This window comes from Symphalangus syndactylus, chromosome 9, assembly GCF_028878055.3.
Source record: "Symphalangus syndactylus isolate Jambi chromosome 9, NHGRI_mSymSyn1-v2.1_pri, whole genome shotgun sequence".
In the NCBI taxonomy this organism is placed as follows: Eukaryota; Metazoa; Chordata; class Mammalia; order Primates; family Hylobatidae; genus Symphalangus; species Symphalangus syndactylus.
Genome location: NC_072431.2, coordinates 70,107,123 through 70,126,350, shown reverse-complemented (window position 1 = coordinate 70,126,350; position 19,228 = coordinate 70,107,123). Strand labels below are relative to the sequence as shown.

At 52.0% G+C, this 19,228-nt stretch overlaps 1 protein-coding gene and 1 pseudogene across 1 annotated transcript in view; one reads left to right on the top strand and one right to left on the bottom strand.

Moving 5' to 3' along the window:
- Positions 1–19,228, bottom strand: part of LOC129490688 (general transcription factor II-I repeat domain-containing protein 1-like) — a 33,524-nt gene that overhangs the window by 7,952 nt on the left and 6,344 nt on the right. Inside the window, exons 3-4 of the mRNA XM_063609956.1 lie at positions 8,993–9,030; positions 8,402–8,482 (exon numbers count right to left, since the gene is read on the bottom strand). Of these exons, the coding sequence (XP_063466026.1) occupies positions 8,402–8,482; positions 8,993–9,014 (103 nt within the window). The 5' untranslated portion in view covers positions 9,015–9,030. The remainder of the gene's footprint in view (positions 1–8,401; positions 8,483–8,992; positions 9,031–19,228) is intronic.
- Positions 15,598–16,924, top strand: LOC129489823 (guanine nucleotide-binding protein subunit alpha-11-like; annotated as a pseudogene).

The following is a 19,228-nucleotide window of genomic DNA, read 5'->3' as shown; positions in this document are numbered from 1 at the left end:
CATGACTGGCTAATTTTTTATATTTTTAGAGACGGGGTTTCACCATGTTGGGCAGGCTGGTCTCGAACTTCTGACCTCAGGTGATCCACCCTCCTCGACCTCCCAAAGTGCTGGGATTACAGGCGTGAGCCACCGCTTCTGGCCTATTTTTCTTTTTTATAGAGATAGGGTCTCACTATGTTGCCTAGGCTGGTCTCAAACTCCTGAGCTCAAGCAATCCTCCTGCCTCAACCCCCCAAAGTGCTAGGATTACAGGCGTGGGCCACCATGCCTGGTGCCTTGCTACCTCTTTGGCCTCAACCTCACCATCCTTCCCTCACTCACCCTGTACCAGCTACAAGGGCACCTTGTGAGCCTTCAAACACCCAAGCACGTTGTTGCCTCAGGGACTTTGCATGACTTTTTCTCTGTCCCTACAGTCTTTTTTTTTTTTTGAGACACAGTCTCCCTCTGTCACCCAGGCTGGAGTGCAATGGCATGATCTTGGCTCACTGCAGCCTCCACCTCCCAGGTTCAAGTGATTCTCCTGCCTCAGCCTCCTGAGTAGTTGGGATTACAGGCATGTGCCACCACACCTGGCTAATCTTTGTATTTTTAGTAGAGATGGGGTTTCACCATGTTGGTCAGGCTAGTCTCAAACTCCTGACCTCAGGTGATCCACCCTCCTCCACCTCCCAAAGTGCTGGGATTACAGACATGAGCCACCGCTCCTGGCCTATTTTTCCTTTTTATAGAGATGGGTTCTCACTATGTTGCCCAGGCTGGTCTCAAACCTCTGGAGCTCAAGCAATCCTCCTGCCTCAGCCTCCTAAAGTGCTGGGATTACAGGCGTGAGCCACCGCACCTGGCCTGCTCCCACACTCTTTATGCACCTGGCTGGCCCTCTCACTTCATTGGGTCGCTGCTTCAATGTCACCTCCTTATCCAGGTTCCTCCTGTCCCTCTCTCCCCCTCACTCTGTATTACATCCTGTCACAGCAGTTATCTCTACGTGACATGATATTGTGATTTTGTCTGGGTGACATCGGCAACTCCAGGGCAGGACTTGGTGGCATTTACTGCTGGGCTGCAAGCCCAGGACCTGGCAGGCGCCCAGGATGGTTTTTTAGTTTGTTTGTCTCTTTGTGTTTTATTTATTTATATATATATTTATTTATTTTGAGAAGGAGTCTCACTCTGTCGCCCAGGCTGGAGTGCAGTGATGCGATCTCAGCTCACTGCAACCTCCACCTCCCAGGTTCAAGTGATTCTCGAGCCTCAGCCTCCCAAGGAGCTGGGACTATAGGTGAACACCACCACGCCCAGCTAATTTTTGGTACTTTTAGTAGAGATGGGATTTCACCACGTTGGCCAGGCTGGTTTAGAACTCTCGACCTCAAGTGATCCATCTGCCTCAGCCTCCCAAAGTGCTGGGATTACAGGCGTGAGCCACCACGCCCGGCCTCTCTTTGTATTTTTAAAGGGACGAGGTCTTGCTCTGTCACCCAGGCTAGAGTGCAGTGATGCCATCATAGTTCACTGCAGCCTGGACCTTCTGTGCTTAAGCGATTCTTCCGCCTTCCGCCTCAGCCTCCCAAGTATCTGGGACTACAGGCCCATACCACTGCACCTGGCTAATTTTTTAATTTTAAAAATCAAGGCCAGGCGAGATGGCTCACGCCTGTAATCCCAGCATTTTGAGAGGCTGAGGCGGGCGGATCACGAGGTCAGGAGATCGAGACCATCCTGGCTAACATGGTGAGACCCAGTCTCTACTAAAAATACAAAAAATTAGCTGGAGTGTTGACGGGCGCCTGTAGTCCCAGCTACTTGGGAGGCTGAGGCAGGAGAATGGCGTGAACCTGGGAGGCAGAGCTTGCAGTGAACTGGGGTGCGCCACTGCACCCCAGCCTGGGCGACAGAACGAGACTCTGTCTCAAAATAAATAAATAAATAAATAAAATAATAATAATAATAATAATCAAATAGAGATGGGGTCGCTATGTTGACCAGGCTGGTCTTGAACTCCTGGCCTTAAGCGACCCTCCTGTTTTGTCCTCCCAAAGTGTTGGGATTACAGGTGTGAGAATTTTTAAAATTTTTTGTAGAGATGGGGTCTGGATACAGTGCCCAGGTTGGTCTCAAACTCCTGGGCTCAAGTGATCCTCCTGTCTGGGGCTCCCAAGGTGTTGGGATTACAGGCATGAGCCATCACGCCCAGCCAGAATGTATTTACATTTTTTTTTTTGAGACAGGGTCTTACTCTGTCACCCAGACTGGAGTACATTGGTGCGATCATGGCTCACTGCAGCCTCAACCTCCTGGCTCAAGTGATCCTCCCACCTTAGCCTCCTGAGTAGCTGGGACTATAGGTGCTCACCACCAAGCCTGGCTAATTTTTTTTTTTCCCCCTAGAGATGGGGTTTCACCACATTGCTCAGGCTGGGAACTTGTTGAATGAAGCGTTCCTTCAATCAGTACAGTACTATACATGTATACAGTAGAGCCAATTACTATACTATAATTATACATAATCTCTTGTGAATCTTTATTTCTGTATGTTTTCACACATCTGATGGGCTATATGTCTATCACGAGTTTATCCTTAAACCACCTGAAATGTGATCTTCCCTTTTTATTTTATTTATATTTTTGAGACAAGAGTGTTACTCTGTCCCCCAGGCTGAAATGCAGGGGTGCGATCTCGGCTCACTGCAACCTCCGCCTCTCGGGTTCAAGCGATTCTCCTGTCTTCGCCTTTTGAGTAGCTGGGATTACAGGTGCCTGCCACTATGCCTGGCTCATTTTTTTTTTGAGACGGTGCTTTGCTCTTGTTGCCAAGGCTGGAGTGCAATGCCATGATCTCGGCAACCTCTGCCTCCTGGGTTCAAGCGATTCTCCTGCCTCAGCCTCCCGAGTAGCTGGGATTACAGGCACCCACCACCACACCTGGCTAATTTTGTATTTTTTAGTAGAGACAGGGTTTCTCCATATTGGTCAGGCTGGTCTCGAACTCCCGACCTCAGGTGATCCGCCTGCCTCAGCCTTTCAAAGCGCTGGGATTACAGATGTGAGCCACCGTGCCCGGCCTTAATTTTTGTATTTTCAGTAGTCCTGATCTCAAGTGATCTGCCCACCTCAGCCTACCAAAGTGCTGGGATTACAGGTGTGAGCCACCATGCCGGCTCAATCTTCCTTTTTAATATGCCCAGACACACCAGGCATGTGGCTGCACTTCATCCTGGCCTGCTGAAGCCTTTGATTCTACTGCATGGTCACAACTCTTGCTCTCCAGCCCTGTTGCGTAGCTTTTTGCTATCTGCAGCAGCCTCCCTCCTGGCATAGAGCAGGCCCTGCAGAAGAGCTCCCTGTCCCAGCGGATCTCCTCACCACTGTATGCAAAAAGGACGCTGTGAGTCTCCCAGTTTGAGAATCATCTATTCACCTGGAGGAACAAACCCTTAAGAGTTTCTTCTTTCTTGCCACTTTCAACCAAACCAAACCAAGCCTTTTTTTTTTTTTTTTTTTTTGAGACAGAGTCTCCCTCTGTCGCCCAGGCTGGAGTGTAGTGGCACCATCTCAGCTCAATGCAACCTCCACTTCCCGGGTTCAAGTGATTCTCGTGCCTCAGCCTCCTGATGACAGGGAGATCACAGTTGGGATTACAGGTGTGAGCCACCATGCCTGGCTAATTTGTGTATTTTTAGTAGAGATGGGATTTCACCATGTTGGCCAGGCTGGTCTCGAACTCCTGACCTCAAGTGATCTGCCTGCCTTGGCCTCCCAAAGTGCTGGGATTACAGGCGTGAGCCATCGTGCCCAACCATGAACCAAGCCTAAATGTATGCTATTACAGTAACACAGAAGTAAGAAACACAAAATAGAAATATGATCCTCTCATTCCCTGTTTCGTTTTTTTATTTTTTTGAGGAGGGGTCTTGCTCTGTTACCCAGGCTGAAGTGCAATGGTGCAATCATAGCTCACTGGAGCCTCCAAACCCCTCCTGGGCTTAAGTGATCCTCCCACCTCAGCCTCCTGAGTAGCTGAGATTACAGGTGTGCACCACCATGCCCAGCTAATTAAAATTTTTTTTTTGTAGAGATGGGGTCTCGTTATGTTGCCCATGCTAGTCTTGAACTCCTGCCCTCAAGTGATCCTTCCATTTCAGCCTCCTGAGTAGCTGAGACTACAGGCATGTGTTGCCCCACCAGAGCTTAAAAAAAAAGGCCGGGCGCGGTGGCTCACGCCTGTAATCCCAGCACTTTGGGAGGCCGAGACGGGCGGATCACGATGTGAGGAGATCGAGACCATCCTGGCTAACACGGTGAAACCCCGTCTCTACTAAAAATACAAAAAAAAATTAGACGGGCGTGGTGGCAGGTGCCTGTAGTCCCAGCTACTCGGGAGGCTGAAGCAGGAGAATGGCATGAACCCGGGAGGCGGAGCTTGCAGTGAGCCGAGGTCGCGCCACTGCACTCCAGCCTGAGCGACAGAGCGAGACTCCGTCTCAAAAAAAAAAAAAAAAAAAAAATTTGTAGTGACACAGTCTTGCTATGTTGCCCAGGCTGGTCTTGAACTCCTGGGCTCAAGCAACCCTCCCACCTCAGCTTCCCAAAGTCCTGGGATTATAGGCATGAACCAGTGTTCCTGAAATCCCCCAACCACATGTTTACTCAATAACTGCCACCGCCTTCTCCAAAGGGACTTTTTATCGTAGCTGGGCACACAGGGTGTATCCATGGGTGCTGCCCCAGGACCTCACTGGCAAAAACACAACATGCTCAAGGAAACAGAGCCTGGAGAAGCCGCTGCTGGACTTTCTCTTCCTGGGACGATGGGGCACTGCCCCCAGCCCCTGGCCCAGGACACTAACACGCCAGCCTGGAGAACCCGTGAGCTGATGGGACGTTCCCATTCTGCATCTGGGCAAACTGAACACTGCTCTCCTGAGACTGCGAGAGGCGCCAGCTCGGTGGCTTTGGGTCTGGCAGGCCTGGGGAGCCTCATGTCTGCCAACTGCAGCCAAACCCATCTAACACCTTGCTGTCAAAGAAAAAAAAAGGAGAAAAGAAAGGAGGCCTGGTGCAGTGGCTCATGCCTGTAATCTCAGCACTTTGGGAAACTGAGGTGACTGGATCACTTGAGGTCAGTAGTTCAAGACCAGCCTAGCCAACATGGCGAAACCCCATCTCTGCTAAAAATACAAAAATTAGCCAGGTGTGGTGGCGGGCACCTGTAGTCTCAGCTACTTGAGAGGCTGAGTCAGGAGAATTGCTTGAACCCAGGAGGCTGTGGTTGCAGTGAGCCAAGATCGCACCACTGCACTCCAGCCTGGGAGACAGAGTGAGACTCTGTCTAAAGAAAAAAAAAAAGAAAGAAATAGTGACCAGGCGCAGTGGCTCACGCCTGTAATCCCTTTGGGAGGCCTAGGCAAGAGATGGCTTGAGTCCAGGAGTTTGAGAACAGTCTGGGCAATATGGCCAGACCCTATCTCTAAAAAAATAAAATCAATCAATCAATTCAATCAATCAATCAAAAAATTTGCTGGACATGGTGGCACACACCTGTGGTCCCAGCTATTCGGGTGGCTGAGGCACAAGAATCGCTTGATGGCGATTTGGTGCTGCTCCTGCCCCCGGGTGCTGAGCAGGCCTGGTGCTGTCTCCCATGGACCTGGTCGGGCCTTACCTCTTGATGACAAACTGGATGCTGTTGCTGGCCTCCAGAATCTTCCAGAGCTTGGGGATCCCAAAGCAGTTGGGCCTGCGGAGGGAGATGCCTTCAGGCAGCCCCACGACAAACAGCTCCTCTGGGTGCATCAGAAACTTGGAGTACTGCACCTTGACGGGTTCCAAGATGCCAATGGCCTTGGCTGCAGAGACATGGCTGCTGTAAGGCCACCCAGTGCCACAGGGCCAGGAATCTCAACCCCTGTGTCCCATGCCTGTGTAGGGGGCAAAGCTGCCAGAGCCCTTTTGAGGGCCTTCCTGGGAGGTGAGCCAGGCGTGCGCCACCTTGCCCTGCCTATATTACTTATTTGCTTACTGCTTATCTCTCCACACGAGGATGTGTACCCCAGGAGGTGGGGACATCTGTTTGGTCCACTGCTTTTCCCCCAGCCCCTTGCACAGGACCTAGTACACAGTAGGTGCTCAATAAATATTTGTTGAGGCAGGTGCATTGGCTCACGCCTGTAATCCCAGCACTTTGGGAGGCCGAGGAAGGAGGATCATTTGAGGTCAGGAGTTTGAAACCCCGTGTCTACTAAAAATGCAAAAAAATTAGCCAGGCGTGGTGGCAGGCACCTGTAATCCCAGCTACTCAGGAGGTTGAGGCAGGAGAACTGCTTGAACCCGGGAGGTGGAGGTTGCAGTGAGCTGAGATAGCACCACTGCACTCCAGCCAGGGCGACAGAGTGAGGATCCATGTCGAAAAATTTAAGAGATGGGTCTCTCTATGTTGCCCAGGCTGATCTTGAACTCCTGGCCTCAAGTAATCCCCTTGTCTTGGCTTCCCAAAATGTTGGGATTACAGGCATGAGCCACCTTAGCCTGCCTATTTTACTTATTTGATTACTATCCATCTATCTCTTTGCAGGAGGATGTGCACCCCAGGAGGTGGGGACTTCTGCTTGGTTCACTGCTTTGTCTCCAGCCCCTTACACAGGAGCTGGTACACAATAGATGCTCAATAAATAGTTGTTGGATAAATGGACAAATTAATCCCAACAGGTGGCTCCTGGGAAGCATGCTGGGCCTTGTTAGAAATGGGGCCTATGGTCGGGCGCGGTGGCTCACGCCTGCAATCCCAGCACTTTGGGAGGCTGAGGCAGGTGGATCACCTGAGGTCAGGAGTTTGAGACCAGCCTGACCAACATGGTGAAAGCCTGTCTCTACTAAAAATACAAAATTAGCCAGGCATGGTGGCACGTGCGTGTAATCCCAGCTACTCAGTAGGCTGAGGCAGGAGAATCGCTTGAACTCAGGAGGTGGAGGTTGCGATGAGCCGAGATCACACCGAGGTCTCTAAATAAATAAATAGAGCCTACTTGAGGTTTCCAAAAGGAACCCAACCTTGGATTGGGGTCAGGCATATATTGGGTTTCCTCTACTAGAGGTGGTCAAAATCAAGAAAAGCCTGGGGTCTGCCTGGTCCACCCCTTTCCATTTGCTCCCCGGAGAGATGAATCCCAAACACCACCAGCCCATGTCCATTTCTTACCTGTCAGCATCTCCATCCCATAACCAGAATCCTCCGATGGCAGATGCCCAGGCATCGATTCTGTCATTTCCTCAGAGGTTGGCAAGGCGTCTGAAGACAAAACTCCAGATGACATGGGTGTCTTCTGCCTGTCATACTCCTGTCACAGTCCCTCAGGGCCCACCCAGCCCAGTCTCCCCACAGGCAAGGGTCTTTTTCTTTCTCTCTTTTTTTTTTTGCTCGAGATGGAGTCTCACACTGTCACCCAAGCTGGAGTGCAGTGGCACTATCTCGGCTCATTGTAACCTCTGCCTCCCGGGTTCAAGCGATTCTCCTGCCTCAGCCTCCCGAGTAGTTGGGACTACAAACGTGAGCCACCATGCCTGGCTAATTTTTGTATTTTTAGTAGAGATGGGGTTTCACCATGTTGGCCAGGCTGGTCTCAAACTCCTGACCTCTGGTGATCCACCTGCCTCGGCCTCCCAAAGTGCTGGGATTACAGACGTGAGCCACTGCGCCCGGCCATTTTTTTTTTTTTGAGATAGGGTCTCCCTCTGTTGCCCAGGCTGGAGTGCAGTGGTGCGATCACAGCTCACTGCAGCCTCCAACTCTTGGGCCCTAGTGATCCTCCTGCCTCAGCCTACTGAGAATCTACACCAACAGCCACACACCAGCACATCTGGTTAATTTTTTGTATTTTTAGTAGAGATGGGAGTCTTGCTATGTTGTCCAGGCTGGTCTTGAACTCCTAGCCTCAAGCAATCCTCCCGTGTCAGCCACCCAAAATGCCGATTGCAAGCATGAGCCACTGTGCCCGGCACCCTCTTGGTTTCTAACAGTCACCCCATACTGAGGCTCCAGCACCCAAATCTACCCTCTCCTCTGAAGATGTGGAAAATGAGGCTTGGCAGGGGGAAGGGTCCAACTTGGAGCCTCTCAGGCTCATGCCTTTTTCTCTCTCTAGCCTCACAAATCCCAGGGAAGCCAAGCCAGGGAGGTGAAGTTTGAGGGGACCTTCTGGAACGTCAGAACTAAGAACACTGATTTACAACACAGGGGGCAGATGTGGTCAGAAAAAGTATTCACAATACCCTGATGGCTCTCAGAATCCACGGAGAGAAACAGTGGCCTGGAGGCCTCTTCTTCACCAGGGCAGACCCTCAGGAGGCTAACGGTACGGCCCTGATTTCTGCAGGGGGTGGTCAGATGCCTGTCGCTTACCTGGGACAGTGACCTGAAAGATGTCCAGATCCTCTGGCTCAATTTTGATCGGCTTCAGCCAACCCAGCTCCCCAGAGGTTCCTGCAAGGAGGAAAGGAAGGATCCGTCTGGCAGGAGGAAAGAGGTCAAGTCTGGCACGAACCTGACCGGGCAGAGTGAGTCTTTCCAGAACATACTGATGTCTGCAACTTGTTAGTGAGGCCCTGCTCAAGACAAGTCATGTCAGTCCCCTGGCTCCTGCCCAGACTGGAACAGGAGGTCAGGCAGGCCCTCAAGCCAGGCTTAGAGGCTCCAATTTACAGACCCGGTGACTGAGGCCCCCCAGAGGGGAGGCTGCTGGTCCAAGAGCCTGCAGCCTGGGTCTGGGCATCAACAGGAGGCAGTGGTGATGCCAGCACCCAGCTCTCCATGTCCCTGACCCCAGTAAGCTCCCAGCATGCCTTGCACTTCGGCACCTCGGCCTGGGAGATGCAAGTGGGCAGAGGAGGCTCATTAGCACTCCAGGCTCATGGGCTGAGTTGAGCTCCTCCCCAAGGTTGGTGGTTGCCCTCCCGGCCCACGACACACACAGCGGGCCCTGTTCCTTCTCACCTGGCCTGCAGTCTTCAGACATGCCGCCCTTGTCTGACCTGTGAAGGGAAGCAGGAAATGACACCTGTCAGCCAAGTCCAGGGCCACCCTGCCCCCAGCCTTGCTCCTCCAGGCAGTCGGGGCCCACCGCGGTCGCCACTGCAGAAGGCATCCCTGCCACCATCACCTCTGATCCTCCAGGATTGTGCTCCCCACCTCCACCAGGGAGAGAGATTCCCCGTGCCTTGTCTCCAGGGACCACAATCTCCAGGGGTGGCCGAGCCAGGCACCTGTTCACTGTCCTGGGGTGAACCATCTGGGGATCCCCCTTCTTAACCATCTGGGAGCTCTGGGGCTCCTGGGCTTAGCACAGTGGGAGTTTGATCACTGCTTGTGGGGGACTGAGACCTGCAGGGCCTGAAAAGGGTTAAGAATCTGGGGAGGGGGCTGGGGAATGAAGGTGGCAGGAACCCTGGGATGGATGATTTGGTTGTTTCCCTCCCTCCAAGAGAACTGTGGAGAGAGGCCTGATATGATGTGGGGATTCTGGGATAAATGGCCCACCCCTGCCACTAAGAGGTCAGAACGTGCTTGGGGGGTGTTGGTGGATGGTAGCCAAGCTGATTGCTGGGGTTGGGGTCTGGTGGGCACTCAGGACAGGCATCGAACCTGGTGTTGGTATGTATGTATACATGTAGTATGTATGTATATGTATATATGCATCCATGTATTTTTTTTTGAGACGGAGTCTTGCTCTGTTGCCCAGGCTGGAGTGCAGTGACACAATCTTGGCTCACTGCAAACTCTGCTTCTGGAATTCAAGCAATTCTCCTGCCTCAGCCTCCTGAGTGGCTGGGACTACAGGCATGTGCCACCACACCCGGCTAATTATTTTTAGTATTTTTAGTAGAGATGGGGTTTACAATGTTGGCCAGGTTGGTTTCAAACTCCTGACCTCAGGTGATCTGCCTGCCTCAGCCTCCCAAAGTCCTGGGATTACAGGCATTAGCCATCATGCCTGGCTTCATGTTTGTATTTTTGAGACAAGGTTTTACTTTGTTGTCCAGGCTGGAGTGCAGTGGTGCAATCATAGCTCACTGCAGCCTTGACCTCCCAGGCTCAAGCAATCCTCCCACCTCACCCTCCCAAGTAGCTGGGACCACAGGTACCAGCCACCACGCCCAGCTAACTTTTTATTTTTTGTAGAGACAAGGGTCTCACTATGTTGCCTAGGCTGGTCTCAAACTCCAGGGGTCAAGAGATCCACCCACCTCGGCCTCCCAAAGTGCTGGGATTACAGGAGTGAGCCACCAAGCCTGGCTTGGCATGGGTGTGTATTTATTTTGAGACAGAGTCTCACTCTGTCACCCAGGCTGGAGTGCAATGGCACAATCTCAGCTCACTGCAACCTCTGCCTTTCAGGTTCAAGTGGTTCTCCTGCATCAACCACCTGAGTAGCTGGGATTACAGGTGCCTGCCACCATGCCCAGCTAATTTCTTTTATTTTTAGTAGCGACGGGGTTTCACCATGTTGGTCAGGCTGGTCTCAAACTCCTGAACTCAGGTGATCCACCTGCCTCAGATTCCCAAAGGGCTGGGATTACAAGTATAAGCCACCGCTCCTGGCCTTTATTTTCTTTTTCTTTTTTTTTTAGACGAAGTCTCATTCTGTCATCCAGGCTGGAGTGCAGAGGCATGATCTCGGCTCACTGCAAGCTCTGCCTCCCGGGTTCATGCCATTCTCCTGCCTCAGCCTCCTGAGTAGCTGGGACTACAGACGCCTGCCACCATGCCCGGCTACTTTTTGTATTTTTAGTAGAGATGGGGTTTCACCATGTTGGCCAAGATGGTCTCGATCTCTTGACCTCGTAATCCTCCCACCTCGGCCTCCCAAAGGGCTGGGATTACAGGTGTGAGCCACCGCGCCTGGCCTATTTTCTTTTAATGAGAACCTCAGCCAGGCGCAGTGATTCAGCCCTGTTATCCCAGCCCTTTGGGAGGCCGAGGCAGGAGGATCACTTGAGGCCAGGAGTTCACGACCATCCTGGACAACATAGTGAGACCTCCATCTCTGTTAAAAAAAAAAAAGAGGGGACCTCATTGAAGGTATACAGGAAATGAAACTAAGATATGATATATTTTGGCTTTGTAAATCAATGTTTCCACATACTGGTTTTGTTAGATTTATTTTTCCATCAGTGAAAACATTTTTTGAACACAAATCCCTTTCCAATTAAACAATTTATAAGTAAAGTTTATTCAAATGTATGTTAAAACATTTAATGTTTGTCTTCTGAAGTTTGTCTTTATGTACATCAAGATATTGGTTGTCTTGTTTTAAATGTATCATTGGATATCACATATTCTATTCATTGTTTAATAAGGGTAATGCCCATCTAGGAATGAATGGTTTTTTAAAATCAAAAACAAGAAGACAAGTGACAAACTCCACGTGGCAGATAAAAGGTTAATGAGCTTCACATATAAAGAACCTCTTCAAATAAATAGAGAAAAAACATTTAGGCTGGGCGCGTTGGCTTACGCCTGTAATCCCAGCACTTTGGGAGGCCGAGGCGGGTGGATCACGAGGTCAGGAGATCGAGACCATCCTGGCTAACATGGTGAAACCCCGTCTGTACTAAAAATACAAAAAATTAGCCAGGTGTGGTGGCAGGTGCCTGTAGTCCCAGCTACTCGGGAGGCTGAGGCAGGAGAATGGTGTGAACCCGGGAGGCGGAGCTTGCAGTGAGCTGAGATCTCCCCACTGCACTCCAGCCTGGGCAACAAAGTGAGACTCCATCTCAAAAAAGAAAAAAAAAGAAAAAGATAAAGAAAAAACATTTAAAACATTAAATAATGCACCAAGGACATGAATGAATAATTCACCATTTAGACATACAAAGGGCCAACAAGGGATGACAAATATTCATCTTCATTAGTAATAAATGTCATTTGAGATTTGTGACGTTGTCAAAAATGAAAAATTTAGTTTTCGTTTTTTTTTTTTTTTGAAATGAGGTCTCCCTATGTTGCCCCGGCTGGTCTCAAACTCCTGAGCTCAAACAATCCTCCCACCTTGGCCTCCCAAAGTGCTGGGATTATAGGTGTGAGCCACCACACGGGGCCAAGATAAAAATTTAGGATTGTATTTTATGCCTATGAGTGTACAGAAAACTGTACCTCCATGATAAGCAAAAATTGTAACATTTCCAGAGAGCAATTCAGTACAGTGTGTCACAAGCCTTAAAAATCTTTTTAGGCTGGGAGTGGTGGTGGCTCATGCCTGTAATCCCAGCACTTTGGGAGGCTGAGGCAGGAGGACCACTTGAGCTCAGGAGTTCAAGACCAGCCTGGGCAATACAGTGAGACCTCATCTCTACAAAAAGTTTTAAAAAATATTACTTGGGCATGGTGGTACACACCTGTAGTTCCAGCTACTCAGGAGGCTGAGGCTGGAGGATTGCTTGCATAGCCCAGAAGACTGAAGCTACAGTGGGCTTTGGTCACACCACTGCACTCCAGTCTGAGTGACAGAGTGACTCTGCCTCAAAAAAAAAAAAAAAGAAAAAAGAAAAAAAATTTACTTTTTGGCACACTAACTCCATTTCTAGACATCTATCCTAAGATAATAATCAACAACATATAAAAATGCACATACAAATATTGACTATAGGAATAAAAAATTTCAGTGTTTAAGTTGTACAGGTGAATGTTTAAATTATGGTACACCCATTTGTGTTATTTATTTTTTAAAAAAATTTTGAAGTATAACTATGTAGAAAACTGTCCTAGTATAATGTTAAGCATCATTCCCAATGTGTTTTAAAATCTGATGCAAAGCAAACAGAAGTCAGGCAGGTTGGAAGGAAGGATGGGGGAAAGAAAGGAAAGAAAGAAAGGAACAATGAAAAGGAGAAAAAGGAAGGAAGAGAAAGAAAAGAGAGAAAGAAAAAAGAAAGAAAGGAGGAAGGAAGGAAGGAAGGAAGGAAGGAAGGAAGGAAGGAAGATAGGGAGGGAAGAGGGAGGAAGGAAGGGAGGGAGGCAGAGAGGGAGGGAGGGAAGAAAGAAAAAGAAGAAAGGAAAAAGAAAGAAAAATGAAAGAAAGGAAGCAGAGAAGGTAGGAAGGAGAGAAAAGGAAAGAAATAGGAAGGTAGGTAGGCAGGGAGGGAGGAAGGAAGGAAAGAAAAGAGAAAATGGGAAAAAAAGACAGCAAAATCTTAACAGTAGTTACCATTGGATTTGAAGGTTACAGGTGCTTTTAATTTTCCTTCTTAATATTTTCTAAATTTGCTATAGGGGTAGAATCACTCCCTCTTGGCAGGTTCTGAGACTTGTCCCTCCTTAATAGAATAATGAGTTGGGCCAGATGCAGTGGCCCATGCCTGTAATCCTAGAACTTTGGAAAGCTGAGGCAGGCGGATCACAAGGTCAGGAGATCGAGACTCTCCTGGCTAACACGGTGAAACCCAATCTCTACTAAAAATGCAAAAAAAAAAATTAGCCGGGCATGGTGGGATGCGCCTGTAGTCCCAGCTACTCAGGAGGCTGAGGCAGGAGAATTGCTGAAACCTGAGAGGTGGAGGTTGCAGTGAGCCGGGATTGCACTACTGCATTCCAGCCTGGGTGACAGAGCTATACTCCATCTCAAAATAAATAAATAAATAAATAAATAAATTAATTAATTAATTAAATAAAATAAAAGTGAGTTGTCTGTGGGGTAGGTGTCTGGTTTACATTTCCTCTACAGAACTGTGCATCTGCAGAATGCTTTCACTTCCAGAGAAAATTGCTTGCTCCCTTAATAAAAAGTCAATAAAGCTGAAAGAAATCTGCTTCTTGGATTTGGGGTGGAAGCCAGAAGACTGGTAAGCATTCTTAAATGCCAAGGAAACTCACCCAGGCACTGAGAGGGGATGGTTGTCAGGATGGACCTGAAATTCTCATGACATTTGCTGTGGGGGCGGTGGGCAGGGCCTCTAGTCACTGTCTCCTGATTTGAAAAGTTAGAGGCGTGAATGAATAATGCACAGGACCATGATTTCAAGTGGAAACGTCATCACTTCGTAAATAATAGCAACTCATCCTGAACTCCCTACCTTGGCTGTGTGAATGTAGATGAATCCATCAGTGGGGGACTGGGCTAGATGCACTTCCTTTCACACCGCATTAATTCTGTGCCCTAAGGCCAGGCACAGCGGCTCACACCTGTAATCCCAGCACTTTGGGAGGCTGAGGCAGGAGGATCGCTGGAAGCCCAGGAGTTTGAGACCAGCCTGGGCAACATAGTGAGATCCCATCTCTACAAAAAATAAAATGAAAATAAAGTTCTATGCCCTAAATAAATATATGTCCAGCTCAGGCTACATATCTATAGTGCTGGTGAGCCTGCAAGAACACACAGGTTCTGGACCTTGCCTTCAGTTTATTTACAATTCAGTGGAAATGGAAAAATATGAAAAGTTGCCAAGCACAGTGGCATGTGCATGTCATCGCAGCTCCTGAGGGGGCTGATACAGGAGGATTGCTTGAGCCCGAGAGTTTGAATCCAGCCTGGGCAACATAGTGAGACTCCCTTTCTTAAAAAAATAGAAAAAGAGCCAGGCGTGGTGGCTCGTGCCTGTAATCCCAGCACTTTGGGAGGCTGTGGCGGGTGGATCACCTGAGGTCAGGAGTTCAAGACAAGCCTGGCCAACATGGTGAAACCCCCCGTCTACTAAAAATACAAAAAAATTAGCCTGGCATGGTGGCATGCACCCGTAATCCCAGCTACTCGAGAGACTGAGGCAGGAGAATTGCTTGAACTCGGGAGGGAGAGGTTGTAGTGAGTTGAGATCACACCACTGCACTCCAGCCTGGACGACAGCGTGAGACTCCTCTCCCGGGGGGAAAAAATGCAACTTTTGGCAGGGCATGGTGGCTCATGCCTGTAATCACAGCATTTTGGGAGGCTGAGGCGGGCTGAGGCGGGCAGATCACTTGAGGTCAAGATTTCGAGACCAGCCTGGCCAACACGGTGAAACCCAGTTTCTAATAAAAATACTAAAATTAGGCCAGGTGCAGTGGCTTACGCCTGTAACCCCAGCACTTTGGGAGGCCGAGGCAGGCGGATCACAAGGTCAGGAGATCGAGACCATCCTGGCTAACACGGTGAAACGCTGTCTCTCCTAAACATACAAAAAAATTAGCCAGGTGTGGTGGCGGGCGGCTGTAATCCCAGTTACTTGGGAGGCTGAGGCAGGAGAATCGCTGGAACCCAGGAGGCAGAGATTGCAGTGAGCCGAGATCGCGCTACTGCACTCCAGCCTTTTTTTGAGACTCCGTCTCAAAAAAAAAACAAAAAAAAACCCAACTCGGGTGCTGTCGCTCGGCTGCAGTGGCTGCGGTTGGCGGTGGCTGCGGCGGCGGCGCAGGCTAAGCAGCCGCGCGGGAGTCCGAGGCTGGCGCTGCCCCAGCGGGGACCTGGCGGCTCGCAGGCATTGGTCGAGGCGGGGCGGGGCGGGGCGGGGCGGGCCGGCCGGGGGCCGAGGGCCGGCGGCTGAGGCCTGAGGGCCGAGGCGGGCGGCGGCCGAGGCGGCACCGGCCAGGGCCGGGCCGGGGGCCGGTGGGTGGCAGCCGGGGCCGGGACGATGACTCTGGAGTCCATGATGGCGTGTTGCCTGAGCCATAAGGTGAAGGAGTCCAAGCGGATCAACGCCGAGATCCAGAAGCAGCTGCGGGGGACGAGCGCGACGCCCGGCGCCAGCTCAGGCTGCTGCTGCTCCTCACGGGCGAGAGCGGGAAGAGCACCTTCATCAAGCAGATGCGCATCATCCATGGCGCCGGGTACTCAGAGGAGGACAAGCAGGGCTTCGCCAAGCTCATCTACCAGAACATTTTCACCGCCATGCAGGCCATGATCCGGGCCATGGAGACGCTGAAGATCCTCTACAAGTAGGAGCAGAACAAGGCCAATGCGCTCCTGATCCGAGAGGTGGACGTGGAGAAGGTGACCATCTTTGAGCATCGGTACGTCAGCGCCATCAAGACCCTGTGGGACGACCCCGGCATCCAGGCGTGCTACGACCGCAGGCGCGAGTACCAGCTCTCGCACCAGCCAAGTATTGCCAAGTACTGCGTGACCGACGTTGACTGCATCGCCACCTCGAGCTACCTGCCCACCCAGCAGGACGTGCTGCCGGTCCGCGTGCCCACCACCGGTTTCGACCTGGAGGACATCATCTTCAGGATGGTGGATGTTGGGGGACAGCGGTCGGCGCAGAGGAAGTGGATCCACTGCTTTGAGAACCGGACGTCCATCCTGTTTCTCGTCGCCCTCAGTGAATACGACCAAGTTCTGGTGTAGTCGGACAATGACAACCGGATGGAGGAGAGCAAAGCCCTGTTCCGGACGATCATCGACTACCCCTGGTTCCAGAACTCCTCCGTCATCCTCTTCCTCAACAAGAAGGACCTGCTGGAGGACAATATCCTGTACTCGCACCTGGTGGACTACTTCCCCGAGTTCGACGGGCCCCAGCAGGACGCCCAGGCGGCGCGGGAGTTCATCCTGAAGGTGTTAGTGGACATGAACCCCGACAGCGACAAGATCATCGACTCCCACTTCACGTGCGCCACCGACACGAAGAACATCCGCTTCGTGTTCGCCGCCGTGAAGGACACCATCCTGCAGCTCAGCCTCAAGGAGTACAACTTGGTCTGAAAGCGCCCAGGCCCAGGGAGACGGGACGGAGACAAGGGCCCGGACAAACCTTCCTTCACACCCAACCCGCGGCTGCCGGCCAGGCGGCGCTGCTGAGCCGGGGCGGGGGCCTCTGCCCGAGGAGGATTTTTTTTAAAAATATTTTTAACAAATGATTTTTATTTCACAGTTATCAGGGGATGTATATCTGTCCGCACACTTCGCGCACCTTCTCACCTTTTGTCAACGTCAAAGGCAGCCTTTTCTGGCCTTGACTTATGGTTCGCTTTTTTCTTAAAAAAAAAAAAAAGAAAAGAAAGAAAAAAGAAAAAACCCAACGAAACCTAAAACACACGTGCGCCCCGTGTCCCCAGCGACTCTGGGCCTCACGAAGCCCCTTGCCAGCCAGCATGGGGGTCCCCACCCCGCAGCATCCCGCGGCTGTCCTTCCAACCCCACATGCTTTTTCTTTCTCTTCCCCGCTTCTTTTCTTCTTCATCACGAAAGGCATGGAGACTTGGGGACTAACATTTCCCCCCTTTTTTTAAGTTACTGACGCCCAGTGCGCCTCTCCTCTTCACAACTCAATGCTGTGTTTTGCCCATTGGACTCCTGAAGAGGGGGGTGGGGCGCTCCCTCAGTTGCCCACCCTGGGAAGTGCCTAAACTTTTTTTTTTTTTTTTGGCAAAAAGAACGCCTCACTGCACAGGTTGAAGAAATGCCCAGGGTCCTGTCTTATGGCCGGGTACCCCGTCCCTCTGCAGAGGCTGGGAAGGGTCCCTGGGCTGGAGTTATGGGGGCTCGAGGCTCCTCCGGACTGTGCCTCCAGGGGCAACATTGGCAGCTTGGGGCTGCCCGGGGGCTCCAGAGGGCTGCAAAGCCACCCTGCCCTGGCTGGAGTGCACCCCACTGGAGCTCACGTGGACTTGGCGGCTGGAGGGACGGTCCCCCAGTAAGACCCAGAGAAAGGCCACTTGGATGGGGGCATTTCTTTTCGTTTTGTTCTGCTTTGTGTTGTCCCCAATTTGGAAACAAGTGAGGGTGGGCTGGGGACTTTTACAGAATATTCTCAGGTGTGTACCTGAGAGGTAGAGAGAGGGACGTGGCAGGCAGCTCCGTGCATGGCCTTGTCCCATGCACTTGTGCCCGCCCCCGAGGAGCGGGAAGCCAGCACTCGCACTTGGGCCAGGGGCGCGTGGAAGGTGGCGGCAGGCACCGGCCCTGGCAGCTTCCAGGCCTGGCTGGCCATGGCTACGGTCTGAGGGGGAGCCAGCCAGGCCACAGCCGCGCACTGAGCCACAGCCCCAGGGACTGCCTCCCGGGGCCCCTTTAGGCACTAAGGTACCCAGACTGGTTCTCCCCGAGAGACTCGGAAGGTGGGGAACGAGGGGACTCTTTTTGGGGAGGTGGCTTTTTCGTCTGCTGTTGACTGAGCACTGTGGTGCTCTGTGGGTCTGGGCTTCCCATAGCTGTCCCAGGGATGGATCGCCCGTGCTGCTCTCGCCCGCTGCCATGCTGGGACCCTGTATGGCTGCTTCTGGCCTTGACAGATTACAAAAGAAACAGCCCCCAAATAAGACCACCCCGACCAGCAGTTCCCGCCTGCCACTGTCAGGCCTGCCCCGGCCTCCTCGTGCACAGGAACTGTCTGCTGGCTTCTGGTGGGGGAAGAGGGGGAGCCCCGTGGAGGGGGCAGGGGAGACGCGTGCAGGTCAGGGCAGGTACATTTCTGGTGATCAGCCCCACTGGGAAACGGGGCGGCGCCCCCTCTCCCCTCGCTTCCCCACGCCACTTTTCTTCTTTTGTCTCTCCTGGAAGCGTCCTTTTTTTGTGCCAAGTGTCTACTTAAGAGGGTTGGCACCAGAAGCCCCCCATGGTGAGTGCTGGGGTCCAGCGGTGCCCTGGGGGAGCACATGGTGCCACCCCTGGCGGGGCCTGTGCATCCATTGCTGGCAGCGGACCCCTCTAGGGGGCCTGGACTTGTGGCATCTCTGAGGGCCCAGATCGCACAAGGGGACCTGAACCTGGCCGGAGGATGGAATCACCCAGCATGCAGGCTGGGGCGCCGCCGGGCTAAGTATTAGCCCTTCCAGGGGAGGGGGCCGTGCCAAGCATCCCAGAGCCAGGCTGGGGCCACCAAACCGTCTTGGCCTGGGTCCTCTGGGTCTGAGTGCCTGATCTCTTGACCCCTCAAAAAGCAGAGGTGGGTGTTACAGGCCCGGGGCAGGGGTGCCTGTCCCAGTAGAGTCCCAGGCAGTGGTTCTCGTGCCAGTGACACCCTCATGTCGGGGAAGGGGCAGCCGACCCCCACCCTTGTCATGTGTGGGGCCACCTGTGGGGTGTGTGTTTTTACCTTGGTGAATCTCACCTGCCAATGCTTTCTCGTTAGTGCCGACCACCTTCTCTGACCAAGTCACACCCAGGAGGCAGCAACCCCTGGCCACTGCAAGACCCACGCCCTGGGTCCCCCCGGCTCCCCTAGAAGAGCATTCCTGTGCCAATGTCCCCCAGTGGTGGCAGCAGATCCTGCGGCTGGCCTGGCAGACAGGACCCAGTGATAGTTATATATTACACTGTCC